Genomic DNA, 18,135 nt, shown 5'->3' on the forward strand with positions numbered 1-18,135 from the left:
GAACGAATCCTGATGGAGGATTCAGTTTGTGTTCCTGCCCTAAAACAAAAGCATCCACTACACAATACAGCAAACACTAAAAATTGGTGGATGACATGGCACGGTGATACATTTTGAACATGTAACATATATTTTCTTTAAGTGGTGCCAGAGATGGCAGGATGAGGAAAGGAGTATAAAATTTAAAAGTATTATGGTATGTGGGTGGCCTCTGTTATGGTGGGCAACTAGTTTGGTGGTCTTCTGCCATGTGAACAACTGTCTACATTTAATTTTTTCCCACCTACGCTATATTTTTCTGAAGTTTTCAGAAATTCATTTACTTGCTGAAAAGCAGCTTTATTAAGGTTCTACTCTTGAAGTGGCCCTAATGACCTTGAAGTTCAAAAGGCTAGGCAGCACTGAAACCGGTAGAATGTAAGCTTCCTGAAGGCAAGAACAGTTTTGTTTTTGTCTTTGTATTTCCAGCTTCTGAAACAGTGCTGGGCGCTCACTCGCACGTGCACTTGTGTGTGTGTGTGTGTGTGTGTGTGTGTGTGTGTGTGTGTGTACACATATGTATATTTTCTGACTAGGTATGTGATTTCATTGAACTCCCTATGGAGCTCACATGGAAGATCTTCCTTCTACCAATGCAGACTGGCATCTTCTCAACAAGTAACTTATAATCTTGGACAGTTTCCTAGGCGCTGAGAAATTTAGTAACTTGCCCAGAGTCATACATGTGGATCTCCAGCTGGTACATGTCACAGACAGGACTTGAACCAGATCTTCCAGACACTGAGGCCAGCTCTTTATTCACTACACCATATGGACTCTGTTGCCTGGGACAATGTAGGTACTTAATAAATATATGTTGAGTTGAACTGAAAGTCAGCACTGGTTGAAAAAAAAGTTGTAAGACTTTATGATTTCATCTAAATCAAAAGAGAGTTTTCAACTGAAGTTACATGATTAAGGTGACTGATACTGGGGGAGAAGGGTCAGGGACAGGGTGATGGAGACATTTTAATCTCCAAACTGAATCCAGTCACCCTATTAGTAGTGGAATGGATGTTAGCATTTGATGGTTCAAAGGCAGTTGGCATGAAATGAAGCAGTGATCTTAGTTTCTATGACCTTAGTGCTTTTAGTTTCTGTAATATCTGAAACAAATTCTTTATTAGCAGAAACAAACAAGGCCAGTGATCTTGGGTGACTTCCCTTTTTGCACAGATCTCAATTTTGGTCATATGGAAGAAGATTCTTACAAAATGTAGGATGTTCCTAAAGTCTGGACACATAGGCAAAAATGCATATTTTCAAAAAATGAAATGACTGAAATTTTCAACATCATTTTATTTAATTGGAATATTAACAAATAACATCTTCAATATGATTTCCATCATTTGTGACGCAAAGGTTGATTGCAAGATTCATGTGATGCAGCAACTCAGTAACTCCACATTGCCGTCAATTTTAGCACATTCACTCTTGGAATATGAATATGAAATCATACGATGTTATTTGAAGTTGAAGATGTTATTTGTTAATATTCCAATTAAATAAAATGTTCTTGAAAATTTCGATCATTTTATTTCTTGAAAATACGCATTTTTGCCTATGTGTCCAGACTTTAGGAACACCCTGTAGACAGACACTGCTACTTGGAAACAAACTATCTACTTAGGTAAGGTGCACTGAGATAGCACAAAATAACACGTTAGCAGAGCATACTACTTCATGTCTGCTGTTACCTAATTAAATTTTCTAAAAATAGTATTATTTCCCACGTGAAATCAATAACCAAGAAAAGAAACAAAGATTTTTCCACTATTAATCTCCACAAAACTGAAGATAAAGTGAAATCCTAAAAAGAAAATTTATAATATTGCATTTGGAGCAATTTAAAGATATAATCATATATTTACCTTAAAGCTTGTACAAGGTTGAGATCAGCAAACTCATGGAGTTCAACAAAAGCTTGAAGAACTTTAATGTTAAATTCATCTCTACAAAAGAAAGCCTATGATGAGAAAGTAGTTCTAAGACTTTTCATCTTTTTCTTTTCTTTGAAAGTATACTTTCTATATGTGTAAAAGTAGGAAAGAAACGAAAACAGCTCCTATTCACCAGGCAAAACTTTCACAAATATTTTTCACAAATTTTGCCTTTTTGTACATCATGGTTTTTAATGTTTACTTCCCTTTAAAAATAACTGAACTTAGGTCAGATAAGAGGTTGGTATAAATCACAAAACCTTGAAGCACTGACTATGCCCAAATCCTCTCAGCCCCTAGCTGGCAGGAAAGTTTTCTGAAGTGAATTGACCTCTAAAAGAAAAAGAGCATCTTAAAGTTAATTTATTTTTTCAAAGAAGATGGGGACATAATTATAAAATTATGTTAATGTGACAAAATATAAATAAGTGGAACAGAAACCAGGTGACTCAACTAGATTTTCAACCTACTGCTATATCCTGAGGCCAGAGATGTCACCTTACATTTAGGCTCATAGCAATTAGGGCATGTTGCAGACACATCAGAGCAGTAAAATGCTGCAGATCCACTTCTACACCAAAGCAGGAATTAGCCTTAATTAAAGGCTACATGTCTGGTGCAATATGGAAGAGATACAAGCTATAAAATTCAAGTTCAAATAGTTTAACAGCAGAAAACCGTGTAACTTACATTCACTAGAACACCAGACAAGGCATAAACACTTTAAAGCGGAGTGCAGGCTAATTAGAGTACACTCAAGGTATTTTTTATATAAACACTACACAAAACCATGTCAAGGTGCAAATTTAATTATTTAACTCACACAGAATAACAATAAAGTGCCTTAAAAGTGGTAAAACATTTTTATATGGGGTGAGGGAAATATACCTAGAGTCTTCTGCTAATAGTATTTAAATAAGACTTTCTTGTGTTTCACAAAGAAATTTTGATGACTATTCCTGTTGGTATCATTACTGTAACACTCCATAGGGCTTCGCTTTTGTTTCACACTGGTTTTAGAGTTGTTTAGAAGCTCTGACCAGCTTGTTAACTCTGTGGTTTAGAGTTCTGTATTACCTGAAAGACACTGCCCCAAGGGAGTCTTCTTTAGAAGTCCATCTGTGAGAGGGGAATGTAAGGAAATCTCTCTATCAGAGACCCAGAAAGCATGGCCCTATGATTGACCTCTTGTCAGTTGGTATGTCTCTAAGGACAGAACTACTTCAAAGCGCTTTGTGGTATAGCAAGGAATAAGGGTAACAAGTTCTTCCCTGTGTATGACAGGAAATGTGGCAGAAACCAAGTTTTAGTCATAGCATTAGGGATTTATATGGCTCTATAAAGATGAACTTACGGTATAAATATCAGATTCACATGTTTGTTACTGAGGGGCTCCACAGAAATGAAGGATATAACTAGTTTCCTTCATTTAGGGCACTTATGTGCCCAGTTTTATCTTCTAGCTCCTGCTCTTTGCATCTCAGGTTCAAAAGGAAGACAAAACACTCGGTAAGATTTCACTACTTAGTTCAGTTTTCCTATAAGTTTGACATACCAGCTCTCACCTTTTCTGGTTTGTTTAACACCTCTCTCCCAAGAATGTACCACAAGACTAACTAGAAGAAAAATCCTTACAATACAAAGCTTTTGGGAAGTCTTCAAAACTGATGAAAAAGAGAATGAATAGGGAAGGGAAAGGTGAACTCTGCAAACAAAGTTTAAATGTAAAGCATTTCCAGAAAAATCAGTAGTCTCTTAGTGTGATTCCTCTCAAATCAGTTACTTCAAAAGGCTACCTATTTCGCTTGGACCTAAAAGAAATGCACCAAAATCAGGGTGGTCTGGGTATTTATTCCCTCTTTCCATATCTGTAATAAAGATTTTGTTTAAGATATATTAGCTATGTGAGTCTGGAACAGCCTGGCCCACAGCCTGGCCCTCTTCAAATCAGCAACTAAGAGCTAGAAGATTTAATAGGAATGATGACAGTAAAATGGTATCAATTTCACCTCTTATCGTCTCTTACTTTAGCTAAAACAGCAGATTTCTTTACCTTGACTCTCCCTTTTTGTCTTCACAGGTGCATCCAAACCACAGCCATACTAGTTCTGAAAATATTTCCTTGGCATTTTCATTCAGTTTTCCAAAGTATTACTTGGCACTTAATCAGACTACTTTTTCATTTTTTGGTAATGATTTTAGATTTGGCTCCCTTATTATAACCATTTACAGGAAAGTCTCCCTGAAACTCCTTAAGAAAAAAAGAGTAGGGGCTGGTCTTCTAAGCATGAATTATATATTTATATTACTGACATCAGTGAAATGCTGTGTTCTGAATGATGGTATCCTAAAGCTACAAGATTTTTACAGGATTTTGAGGAGTTACTTTGAGCTAGAAGTTCAAGGAAAGGCCCTGGCAATTCTTTAGGCCTAAAACAGTTTTTACTCTGAAAATTTATTTTGCTCATTTTACTTTAGTAAATAGTCTTGGTACAGGGAACCTGAATGTAAAACTTGTTTCTACTCTGTAATATCAATTAAGTTGGGTGTCCTGGATTGAGTCTTATTAGGTGCTAAGCCCCAGGCCCAAACCCCTATCTATTATGTGCTAAGCCTGTGGGTCCTAAGGGGAGTTGCTAAGACCAGAGCCAATAGTAAGAGCTTAAATTTTGGTCGCTCAGATGACATTTGATGATGGCTAAAGAGTGCATAAAAAGAAAGAACAGAGCTATCTACTTAGGGCTCTCACTCTTGGCAGTGTGCTGATGTGGAGACTCTGGGCAGCTGTAGTAAGTGCCCTCCAGCTTGTAAATCCGGATTTTCGGACTTTGTTAAACCCTGGTAACTATGCATTGAGATTTGAATCAGACAAGGTCTGTCTGTTGTTTGTAATTTGTTTGTATTTGCTCTGAAGGTCAGGGTGCTGGCTTTCCCCCCTTAACTAAGTGAATGATATTTGTATGCTGGATTAAAGTAAGATTGTTAACCCCTTAAAGTTGCTTTCCTTAGTAAAACAGATCAAAAGAACCTGGGCTTGCAGCATTCTGTGTGCTGGTTATTGTTGGTTTTACACAGTCACAGTAGCTGCTAGCAAGATTGTTGAAACACACTCCGAGTTTGGGATTGTGAGATTATGTATAATAAAAATGCCATTCTAAAAATACTAACACATCTGTTATATACAATTAATTTAATTTCTAGAGTTACACAAATGTGATAGGACTAATGTGAAATAGCCTTGCTACAGCACTGACAGCATGTTACATAGGGCTTGCCCTATGAGCTTCATAAAAACATATTTAACTTTTGCTCAAACATTTTTAATAAAAAGCTAGTAACATCAGATGAAGCATTTTGGGAGGGTTATTTTTTAAAACTACTTTCTTGTGTTCATGAAAAAGTCTGTTCTAGCATCTCCAAGGAGATCTGAGTTCCCATCCTAACATTCATTAACATTAATGGAAGGTATAGAAAGTAAACAGATTCTTCCAAAGGGAAAAGGCAGGAAGTAGGGGAAAGAATAGAAATCTCTTTTAAAATTAAATTTTTTTAAATTAATAACTGTCCTATAATATTTTATTCTTCAATGAAAGGGGATAGTGGATAAAAATCTTGGTGATAGTCACTACAAATTTCTAGGCAAATGACCAAACAGGATCACAAAGCTTTCCAAGACAGAAAAGGATACCAACATTTGTCTTCCTGAAGCCTTTTCAGTAGAAGATTCTAACGGTATTCTGCCTGATACTACACTATATCCTATACCATACTAATGGTATTTTACCTAAGCCCCAGGACACCCATTTGGCCATCCTCAATACCCCTTACTCACCTAAGGACAAGGAAGAAAAAACAATCTGCCCAGGTCACTCGGGGTACTGGGACATAGATGGGAGGAGATTCTAAGAGTCATAAGCTTTAACAGACTGATCTATGGGTAATTAAATTATTTTTAAACGCCAAAAGAGAACAAAAATAACTTAACAGAGAATCAGTATCCACTCCAGAATCCATGATAGAATGTATACTATATAGAACCTGAAGTGAGGTATGCAATGCAGGCAATACTTCTGAAAAAATATGACTTTTCATTCTCCTTCCACTTACCTTTCACCAAGGTAGTCCCCAATTACAGTTTTATTTAGTCCTTCTCCTTTATAAAGGAACTGGGCTATGTCTTCTGGGGTACTCTGTAGCAGGTCATTTTCTATAAGAAACTGAATTCCCTGAAGAGGAACATAAGAGAGAAAGCACCGATTGTTTGCAGCTTACCTTGGCACGATATGAGGTGTTTGTCTAAACCTAATTTCTGCCAGACTGCCGACCAGTTTCCCCACTCAGATCTGGCAAACAGCGAGTCCTTTACCTAGTAACTGGAGTCCCTGGGTTTATCAAACACCATGCTAACGTGTTTGTTTGCTTCTATCTGCTCTGTATCTGTCCAACTGCTTAACCTTCTTTTAACCAGTACCAAACTGATTTAATGATTGCCTCTTTGTAGTACAATCTGAGGCCTGGTACTGACAGACTTCCTTCCATTGTCTTCCTTTTCTCACTATTACCCTTGACATTTTTGACCATTTTTGCTTTCATATGAAGTTCATTAGGTCTACAAAAAATTCCCTTAGGAGTCTGATTGGTACAGCTTTGAATAAGTAAATTAATTTATATAGTATTGTCATTTTTATTATATTGTCTCCACCTACCCATAAGCAATTAATTGTCTCTCTATTTAGTTCTGTTATTTCTCAAAAAATATTTTATAGATGAATTCATATAGTTCTTGGGTGCATCCCAAATATTTAATAATTTCTGTAGTTATTTTGAATAGAATTTCCCTTTTTAGTTCTTCATGCTGTATCTTGTTGGTGACATACAAGAATACTGATGATTTATGTGGATTTACTTTATGTCTTTCAACTTTGTTGAAGTTATTGTCTCAATTAATTTTTGTTTTACCTGTTGGGGTCTTCTAAGTACAGCATTATATCATCTGCAAAAAGTGAAAATTTTCTTTCCTCTTTGCCTATGCTTATTCCCTGAATTTCTCTTTCTTGTCTTATTGTTACAGCTAGCATTTTTAGCACATGGTGATACTAGTGGTGATAATGCGCATCCTTGCTTTACCTCTGATCTTATTCTCCATTACACAGAATGTTTGCTTTGGACTTTTAGATAGATTATTAATGATATTAAGGAAAGTTCCATTTTATTTCTATAGTTTCTAGAGTTCTTAACAAAACCAGGTACTAGATTTTGTCAAAAGCCTTTTCAACATTTATTGAAATAACCACATGGTTTCGATCTAAATTAGTAACATGATTTTAAAGCACTGGGCTTAGAATAAGGAAGATTCATCTTCATGAGTTCAAATCTGGCCTCAGACACTTACTAGCTGTGTGACTCTGGGCAAGTCTCTTATATTTGCCTCAGTTTCCTCATCTGTAAATAAGCTGGAGAAGGAATGGCAAACTATACTAATATCTTTGCCAAAAAAACCTCAAATGGGGTCATGAAGAGTCAGACACAACTGAAAACAACACAACAAAAGAAAAGATAGAAAGGCAGGAGACTATGTGTGGAATATGATATATGTGGTCAGCCATATTCATTGTGTTAGTTGGTTTTCCTTTGTTAGAAATTCAGTTACAGTAATGGAAAAGGTATACTGAGAAATGACTGTGGTATAAAATCAAAAGCAACTGATAAAAAATTAATGAAAGGTAGGTTACAGGTTTTCTTTGGGAAGCAAATAAAAAAATTGCCAGGTGGTTTTACTGTTCATTAAAAAACTTTATTTCATGTAACATCTTGTACTAATATTTGCAAAAAGACCACCACGAAAACAGTCATGGCTTATATCACAACAACCATTAGAGAAAATGAGAAGGTAAATAAATTCTAGGCATTTATACATCCTTTCTTTATTCATTCTATGTGCCTTGAGTGAGACAGTTTTTAAAACACAAAAGCTCCTCTGTCTCATTCAAATTTTAGTTCAATGACAAATCTCACCCACTTCTGTCAAAAAAATTTTTGAGGGGCCTCTATCCATGATTCTTGGTCCCAGAAATATTAATTCATAAAGGAGGGAGGTGGGGGTAGGGGAAGAAGTTGTGCTGTTTCCTGGGTTATGAGAACTGATTCTTATACTCATTACTTGGCCATCCTACCACTGGAAATATGTCCCTTTCATCTTCCCTGGATGCTGGATACCACCTATCCTGGGTGGAGTATGGTCCTGGGAATCATGGCCCTTGATCAGAGAAGGGGAGGGAGTTTCCCAAACTGCCTACTCTCCCTGATGAAATATGTTATGAAACACCTGTCAGTCCCTACTGCCACTTCCATGTAAAAATAATTTTGCTTCCTCCATATTTTTAGGACTAGATGTCCTTCCTACTTCTTACCCACACTCCATTCCCTCCAGACTACCTTATTTTACCTCTTCCCATACCTCTACATGCCACCTCTTTGCAACCTTCCCCAGCAGGTGAAGAGACCAAAGACCACTCTTCTTCCTCTACTCTCAAACCCAAGTTGAATAGGAACAGGAACATGTCTGGCTTCCCTTTGATATTTGCCTTCCCTCTTCCCACCTGAATGACTTCCCTTTGTGTCATACCTCACCCCCCCCCCACCAAAAAACAACTTTGATTCTGTGGAGTCAAGATGGTAGGGTAGTAGGAAGAGCAACAGCAAAGCTCTCCACCTTCCACCAAAAATAAAATAAAAACAAATCCAAGACTCAAATAGAACTGGCAAATGTACCAGAGCAGTCCTGATCACGGAATCCAAGGGGGAAAAAATCACATTGAATCGTTTTTCCAGCCCAGGTCTGGCAAAGAGAGACACAAAGAAAGGTATACAAAGTGGCATGAGAGGAGGGGCACAGAAGTGAGCTGAGGGGAGTATCTAGCCAAGAATGACCATGTGGAGCATTCCAGTGCAAGGACAAGCTGTGCATCATGGAGAGTAAGAAGTTCCAAATCCAGCAAAAAGGGGGTGTCCAATCTTGTGCAGGGTGCAGGAATAGATGCCAACTGGCAGCTCTGTTGCTCATTACACCAGATCTAGGGCTGACCAAGGATGGGACCTGTGCCTACCGGGTGTTGTTCCAAGATGAGGAGTAACAAAGGTTGAGTACTGACCAAGGAATAATTTCATAAGGAAGTAACAACTGTGTGGTTCTGACCCCAGAAGAAGAGTGGGGTCTTAGTTCCAGCTTCTACTCCAGCCAAAAGCATGCAGAAGAATAAGTAGGGAAGGAATGCTAGACAAAAAGAAAGTCTGAAATTCTGTCATTCTAAACTAGCAGAGTCAGGGAAAGTTCACAGGTGTACTGTTCAGACCCATGCCCAGGTTAGAAACTTGCAGAGTTCATACCAGAAAGGCAAAATTAGACTTTGCCCTGGATCAGATCACTTTGAAAGTGAGCAATGAAAGCTTGTAGGTCCCCAGGCTGAGCTATCCCTGAGACCCTAGAATAACTCAACATTCAATACTTCAAGAAAGCAGCAGCAGTGCCAGCTCAGACATTCCCTCCAGAATTGCCCAATCCTAATGTGAAGTCCAAAGTTAGGAAGTATGCTAGAAGAATAAGCAAAATAGTTATTATGGTCACTCAAGATACAAATCCAGAAAAGAATGACTCCAAAACATCTATCAGCAAAGCCTCAAAGAAAAAAAACAGCCTGGTCACAACTTCAACTGGAATTCTGTCAAGTTAAAAAAAAAGTTTAAAAAGATAAATGACATGAGAGCACTAGAGGAAAAAACTTGAAAAGAAATGAGAGCTATGAAAGAAAGAATTGGAAAGGGAATTAACAGCTTGTAACAAGAGGTACAAAACCTTGTACAAGAAACAACCTCCCTGAAAATTAAAATAGACCAAATAAAAGTCAATGACTCTATGAGACAACAAAAAATATTAAAAGAAAGTCAAAAGACTGAAAAAAGTAAAAGAAAATGAAAGACATATTACAGCAAAAATAAATGACCTGAAAATCAAATCAAGGAGAGATAATTTAAAAGGTCATTAGACTACTTAAAAGCCAGGATGAGAGAGGGGGTGGGGGTGGGGGGACAACATATTTCAAGAAATCATGGGGGAAAAAACTGTCCAGATCTCTTCAAAGCAGAGGGTAAAGTAGAAATAGAAAGAATTCATTTGTCACCTCCTGAAATAAACTCCAAAGAATATCCAAAGAACTCCCAGGAATATTATAGTCAAAATCCAAAGCATGCAAATGATATAGGCTTACAACAAGAATAACTTACTCAGCAAAAATGAGCATAATCCTACATCTCTCAAATATATAGGAAACTGAGTCAAATTTATAAAAATAAGAGCCATTCACCAATTGATGGTCAAAGGATATGAACAAGCAGTTTTCAGAAGAAGAAATTAAAGCTATCAATAGTGATAGGAAAAAATACTCTAAATCACTTATGATTAGAGAAATGAAAATTAAAATAACTCTGAGGTACCACCTCACACCTATCAGAAATGACAAATGCTGGAGGGGATAAGTACACGAAATAGTTACACTACTGAACTCTTGGTGGAGTTGTCAACTGGTCCAGGATATTGTATTGTTGATTGAACCATTGGTTCAATCATGAACTATGCCCAAAGGGCTAGAAAACTATGCATACCCTTTTGACTCAGCAATATCACTACTAGGTCTACATCCCAAAAAGATAAAAGAAAAAGGAAAAGGACATATATGTAAAAATATGTATAGCAGCTTTTTGTGATGGGAAAGAATTGGACATTGAGGAGGTAGCTACTCATCAGTTGGGGAGTGGCTGAACAAGATGAGGTATATCATTGTGATGGAGCACTATTGTGCTATAAAAAATGATGAGGGGGATAGTTTCAGAAATACTGGGAAAACCTATATGAACTGATGCAAAGTGAACTGAGAAGAACCAGGAGATCACTGTACATACTCACGGCAATATTGTAATGATGATCGACTGCGAAAGACATGACTGATATGATCAATACAACGATCCAAGAAAAATCCAAAGAACTCATGATGAAAAATCCTATCCACCTCCAGAGACAGAACTGATCAGCTCCGCGCGCAAAATGAAGTATATTTTTTTACTTTTCTTTATTTTTCTTGCTTTTATTTTTTGCCATATGGCTAATATGGAAATATTTTGCATGATTTCACATGCATATTTGATATCAGATTGCTTACCTTCTCAATTGGTAGGGCAGAAGAAGCAAGAGGCAAGCAGAGAATTTGGAATTCAAAATTTTTAAAAGAATGTTAAAAATAAATTCATTTTTCAAAAGAAAATGTTTTGAATATTATTCTGATAAAAGCTAAAAATTATACCAATTTCTTCTCTGTATCATACTGTTCAATTACCTAATTTACATTTGTAAAACCCAGACCATACAACAGTTGGCATTTAGTGCTTGGGGGGGGTGGGGTTCTAAACTTGGAGATAATACAGAAAAAGAATAATGTTCATTTAGTTACAACTAGTTGTTAATCAAAGCCTGTTGGATGGGTTCTTATACAAGTCTTAGTACAGAGTTTTAAAATGTAAGCAACATGGATTCCAAGTCATAACACTCCCTTTTAAACCCAGACAGTTGTTGTAACCAGAAAGATGCTAATAGGCAGGAAATTTCTTCACTACTGACCATAGCAGTGGTTAAAGATTTAATCGCTACCTAGAAACTAATTATTTTTAAAAAGTTTGAAATCAAAAATTAATAATAAGAGACAAAAAACAAAAGAAATCAGATACTATTCCTTAATGCAAAACTGATTACAAATGATTATGAATAAATTAATGTACTGAAAGTGAAGATTATAAAGAACAAAGTATCAAAGTAGTAGTTACGTGCTATGAATCTAACACAAGTACATTATATCATTTTTAGGCATATAAAAATTATTTTCAGGCTTCTGTGCTATGTCAATTTGAGGTATGTAATAAGGATTGCAGATTAACATCAAAATAGAGTACAACGAAATTGATTCAGGTACACTAAGAGGAAAAAGGTCAGTAATGTAAAATTAACACCTTTATAAATGTCTATACAATCTGAAAAGGCACACAATAGTATAAAGATAATTAAAATTTCTATCTGATAATAAATGGCCTGGCGCCATTTGAGCATTATTAGTTTTCTTCTCAGCACTAAAAGTAAAGTTCATAATAAAATCCTGACTTTATAAAAGCAGACAAATCAGAACACCTGACCGATACGTCACTGTGCTATTGAACTCCTATGGCAATTACAGCATCCAAACAGTAGCCTTGACAAAAGGTTTAGGTATGGCCATTGAAATTCTGATATAGTGGAGAAAGCACTGTACTCACATATCCTGGGTCTGAGTCTTGACTCTATCATTTACTAACTGTCTTAACCTTAAATAAGTCATTTTTTGTTTCTGATTTGAAAAATAGTGATGTCTGGGACAGGAGTGGAGGCAGAGGAAGAGTCTGGAATAGATGTCTTTTTATGCAAACATTTTATGTGATTTTTGACTCTGGTAGGAAGAAAATTTACCTAATCCACTATTCCTATGCCTATTCAAAATGGGAAGGAGACACAGTATAAGTACATGTCATCAATTGGTGGATCTTAAGCATAAGCTGATTTCATGCCTTGAACCCCTTATCTGGAATCTTTTCATCCACCAATCCAGGGACCAGATTCCCTAGATAGCATGAGTTTTTTTTCACCAATGTCTCTTTTATCTTCTCAAAAATGTTTTATTAATAATATTTATTTTTATGCCACTATCCAATAACCCTCTGCTAATAGAGCCCTTTTTTTAATAACAAAGAAAAACAATCGAAACCAAACAATAGAGCATCTAATAGTATAAGTTCAATATTTCACAACTGTACCCAACAGCCTCTTTTGAGACAAAGGGAGTATATTTCATCAGTGGTTTTCCTGAACAAAGATTGGTCAGTGCATTTGCTGACTGACAGAATCTGAATTTTGAAATATTTTAATGTTACTTTCAATTATATTATTGCAGTGGTATATATAGTTCTCCTGGTTGTTTCTTTACTTTGTACCAATTTATACAAGTATCTCCTGTTTTTCTGAATTCCTCATTAGTCTTTTCTAACGGTGTAATAATTTTCTATTAAATTCATACACTAAAATGTATTCAGCTTGAATCCTCCAATCAATGAGCACCTACGTTGTTTTCATTTTTTTTTTACTACCAAAATAAATGCTGCCATAAATATTTTGGAACCTTTCTTTCTCTCATTGACCTCCTTAGAATCTGTGCCTAGTGTGGGATATTTGGATCAGGAAGAATGAATAGTAAATTAACTTTTCCCACATAATTCCAAATTATTTCCCAGAACAGCTGGACCAATTAACAGCTCCACCCATGTTATAATTCTGTGCTGGTCTTTTAAGAGCTCTTCCAACTCAGACTTTTATCATCTTTTTTATCATCTTTTATCATCTTTGCCAGTTTGGTAGGTCATACATAGGATCACAGAATTAGAACTAGCAGAGATCCTGGTCCAAATCCCTTATTCAATGTATATGAAGATTCCAGAGAAATTAAGTGACTTGCCAAAGGTCACAGAGGTAATAAATGGTGAGGCTGGGATTTGAACCAAGTTCCTAGCTGGATCCAAATTCCAAAACTCTTTTCAGCTCAGAGATGCTTTAATTTGTCTTATATTATTAATGTTTTGAGGCATTTTCATATGGTTTTTTCCTTTAATTTCCATATAACCTACACCATTTATTCCAATTCTATATAAATTCATGGAATTTTTAAAGATAGTAATTGGCCACTCACTCTTGATGAAGACAACTTTTTTATTAAAAAAGAAAGAAAAATTTGTATTCCAAAGAATTTGAAAACAAATTGCTTACCTTTTTCGGATCCATGTTGAATTTCTTTCTTCCCATAGCTATTTGCTTATTCCTCTGGGTAGTTTTGCTATAAATAGCAAAATAAATTTGAAATAATTTTTAAAAATTATTACCAGGTGTTCTCACATAGCAGAGTAATTTTAGAGGATTTTTTGCACAGTAATCATTATTTTAAAACATTCTCATAGGATGTTTTATATTTCAAAATAACTATATTTAGGGAGGTGTGTTTGCCCTTAAGAAAAGCATACCTCACTCAGTGCTTTGCAAATAGAAGTTTTGGCTATTTTGGATTGATCCTAATGTTTGACAATTTCAGATTTATTTTCTTAGGAGACTTTGATGATGTTAATAAAAGAAAAAAAAACCCACTTTCAAATTTCTTAAATAGGAAACACTCTCACTAAAGTTAGTTGATCCCAAAATGCCTAACTTATTTAGCTCTGAACAAATAAAAGTAAATAGTGAACAAGAAAAATACAATATAAGGAACAACTCAATGAAAGAATTATCTGATTATTCCAGAAAGTACAAGAAAGTGTGATGTTGAGGGAAGAAGAGAAAAGATAAATTTAAACTGTAAAAGCTCTCTCCATCTCTTAAGCCAAATAATGTGGGAATTGAATAAATTAAAGGTGTTCACACAAGTAGCTTACCTCTCCTCTACACAAGTTAGGTTATCGATCTCTGTCATCACTTCTGTAATTTCAAATTTTAGCCTCTGCCAAAAATAGGAAAAGATTTAATGGGAAGGAAAAATTAACTCACACAGGTTCAGAATAATTTTAATACTCTACACACAAATTTCTTTGAAATTTCCAATAGGACAACAAAAGTATAAGAGTAATTCTAATATATAAAAACTTCACAGTAAGACCCACTACAACCCAGATGAAATCTTTCTCTAAACTGGGATATCATTCAGAGTATTTCATTAGAAGTGACTCATTAACATATGTCAAAAAGCCCTACTTAGAGAAAAAATACACCAAGAGATCCTGGAGATGACTGCATAAAAAGATGAAATCATCAAAAGAAAGGAATTAAAATCCTTACTTAAGATATTTATGCTACTTAAGCACATTTTCTACCTTTCTAAGGTCCCTTCCAATTCTAAAATAGTCTGTTCTGATGTGGTTACTGCCCTTCTCTTTTATTTCCAATGTGTTCTTGGGAAGATCAGGAGAAAAAATGAAGGTCAAATTCTCTAAGGTAAGCCATTATGCCATTTCAATGTTACCTTCAATTCATATATTACATTAGTGGAGGGATTTTTATTTGTTAGCTTCCATAGCAGATTATACAGATTAAAGGTCATGTGGGTCTCAATCCTCCTACAGGTATTAATTTACTGGCAAGTCATAAGCAGTTTCCTTACAACATTACTGAATCTTATCTTTTTTTAAACTAAACTTAATACACTGCAATATACAGGCTCTATGCTTTTTCAACTTACTTAATATACTCCCATTATGGATAAACACTACACAAACATTTTACATATTCATGAAGATTACTAGATTTTACAGTTTGAAATTTAAAGATTCATTACCTCTATATCATCAATAAGCTCTTTTTTTCTGCGACGAATATTTAAAAGTTCTTCTCTCTCCTCCACTGAGAGGTCATCAGGCACTGAAAAAAAATGAAAAAAGAATCATAAACAGTTAAGTAATAATTTTAATCCCTTAGTTTCAAAAGCCCTTTATAAATTAGTGGTCGCAATATTTTGGGTGGGGAAGAGGGCTGCAAAGGCAACTAAGGTTTTTGTTTTTCCTATTTGTCATGTCAAATAGATTTCTGGAAATATTCAGATCAGAAAATCACCTATGAAATAGTTCAAAAGACCAAAAAAAAACCAAATTGAACACCAACTCTCAGCCCAAAGTGAATGAGGTAGCTGTGGTTTCACCCACTTGGCACACTGCTGCCTCCTGTCTTTCCCTCAAACCACTTTGCTGCTTTCCATTAGGCTGAATAAAGAACTGGAAATAGTAGCAAAGAAAACAAAGTTGGAGGAAATATGTAGACCAGGGCAAAGATATACACTAAAAAACCATACTGGAGGTGACAACATTTTGAAAGCATTGAGTCATAATTTCTCATCTACTTTTTTATCTCTAGAAAAACTTCAGATTTGTCAGCAAACTTACCACAGAATCTCAGAGTTGGAAGGGAATTCAGAGACCACGGAGTCCAAAAGGTACCCAAACAAGAATTATCCTAAATTATAATCAACTAGGGGTCATCTATCCTTTGTCTGAAGACCTCAAATTAAGGGGAAACCACCAATTCCTAAGGCAGCCCATTCTACTTTTGAACAGTTCTAATTGCTAAGTTTTTAGGTTTTTCTTACATTAAGCAGAAATATTCCTCTCTGCAAATCCTATCCATTAATCCTAGATCTGCACTCAGGGGACAAACAGAATGAATCTACCCCTCCACCCACAATGTGGGACAAGGCACCTCCACTGGCCACAACTTGATACCACTAAGGAGAGCCATGGACCATGGACCTTTCTTTTAACCAATCAATCCTTGGTGTCCAATTGCCTCCTTGTCACCAGTCAGAAGATGCCCAATAACTTGGATGCTGACTCCCCACATTCATATCTGTTGGAGAAATCCCCAAGTCCCACTTCAGCATGACCTTTGGTCTCACTATCCTCTTGGAAGAAGACTATCCATTACTCCCCAAAGTCCCTGGGTCCTTGCCATTAGCCCTGCTACTTTCTCGCCCATATAACACCTGGCCTTTCCATCTACCCTGAACTGAATATGAACATGAATCCTCATTTGTGTACTGCCTTCTCCAATTAGAATGTGAGCTTTTTGAGAGCAGAGCCTGTCTTGATTTTCTGTTTTTATCTCTAGTACTTAGTGTAATGCTTCACACATAGTGAGAGAGACTGAAGATTTAAGAGTGAGGGGGTGATTGATGGAACAAGGGTCAAGGACATTTATTAAGCAATGACTGTAAAAGGTAGAAAGTGAAGTGGAGGCCTGAGTAAGACAAGGTGAAAACCCATCTATCAGAACCCAAGGGAGGATTCAAGTTTCAAGGGGAGGAGATGAGGCTGATAGCTGGAGAGTAGATGGCATGGTTTGGAGGTAACTGAGAAGATGGATAAGAATGAAATGCCTCTCTTTGCACCTCCAGCCCATTCATTACTTTACTTCAGTGATTGTTTCTTTTAGTTCAACTGGTTTTCTTTTTTTCCTGCATTTTTTTCTACTCCATAGTACTTCATTATTATATATCTTCTCAGTTACCTCCAAGCCATGCCATCTACTCTCCAGCTATTGCCCCATCTCCTTCCCACCAGAAATTTGGCATCCTCTCCTAGAACCATCCCAGCTTCTGAGAGGTGGGCTTTCACTTTATCTTGCCCAGATCCAGACCTCTGCCTCACTTTCTAGCCATTTCCAAACTGTGCCACTTTGTGTACCTTACTCTCCCCCTTTTCCAGTTTCCCTTCTTGTGCTGTCTTCCCCCATTAGAGACTTGTTTCCTTCTGTTATTTCGTGGGTTCTGTAGCTCTAGAATTTGTTCAGAGCCATTTTTTACAGGTGTTTGGAAGGATCTGGGGGACAGTTTAAGCGAGTCCTTGTTTTCCAGCCACCAGCTTGGCTCTGCCCCCTTATAGTTCATTTTCTAATAAGAAATTATGTAATGTCAGAACATGCAGTAGTATTCTCAATTGGTGATTCTGGAATTTTACTTTCTAAATCTCATTTTTTAGTTTGTCTTAAACAATGAACATAATTGTGTTTGTACGCTGAAATAGTATGTTGAGTTCATAAATTTTTGAAAAAATTTCTGATAAATGTGCTAATCTTTGTAGCCATGTCATATCACTTGTACACCAAGTTGAAAATAAAGGTCAGTAAAGATGACAACTACTCTTCTCTCAACTCACATAGATAAATAATAACTCTACCACAGAAAAGCAAACTAATATCTGCACGCATTAGAAGTGTAAAATATTTGTTGCCCATCTCTCTGCACAAAATGGTAAGCAACTGAGAGATAGGGGGGTCTTAATTTTAATTTTAAAAAATTAATTTTTGAATATATCATCTAATATACTTTTAAGTTGTTACAGAATTCTCTTTGATGCCAGAACTTGTTTATTTTTTAATGTAGTATGTATCCATACTATATTCACATTATTTTTTAAATGCCCAAAACAAAACCTGAAAATTTGTTAGTCATCAATTTTACTGTATCTGAACAAATTCCACAAGAGGGTCAACTAATTTATT

At 36.0% G+C, this 18,135-nt stretch overlaps 1 protein-coding gene across 1 annotated transcript in view; it reads right to left on the reverse strand.

Moving 5' to 3' along the window:
* Positions 1–15,499, reverse strand: part of CYTH3 (cytohesin 3) — a 32,262-nt gene extending 16,763 nt beyond the window's left edge. Inside the window, exons 1-5 of the mRNA XM_036741433.1 lie at positions 15,422–15,499; positions 14,526–14,590; positions 13,870–13,936; positions 6,087–6,205; positions 1,911–1,991 (exon numbers count right to left, since the gene is read on the reverse strand). Coding sequence (XP_036597328.1) covers positions 1,911–1,991; positions 6,087–6,205; positions 13,870–13,936; positions 14,526–14,563 — 305 coding nt within the window. The 5' untranslated portion in view covers positions 14,564–14,590; positions 15,422–15,499. The remainder of the gene's footprint in view (positions 1–1,910; positions 1,992–6,086; positions 6,206–13,869; positions 13,937–14,525; positions 14,591–15,421) is intronic.
* Between the last annotated feature and the right edge of the window lie 2,636 nt (positions 15,500–18,135).

The sequence above is a fragment of the Trichosurus vulpecula genome, chromosome 1 (assembly GCF_011100635.1).
Source record: "Trichosurus vulpecula isolate mTriVul1 chromosome 1, mTriVul1.pri, whole genome shotgun sequence".
In the NCBI taxonomy this organism is placed as follows: Eukaryota; Metazoa; Chordata; class Mammalia; order Diprotodontia; family Phalangeridae; genus Trichosurus; species Trichosurus vulpecula.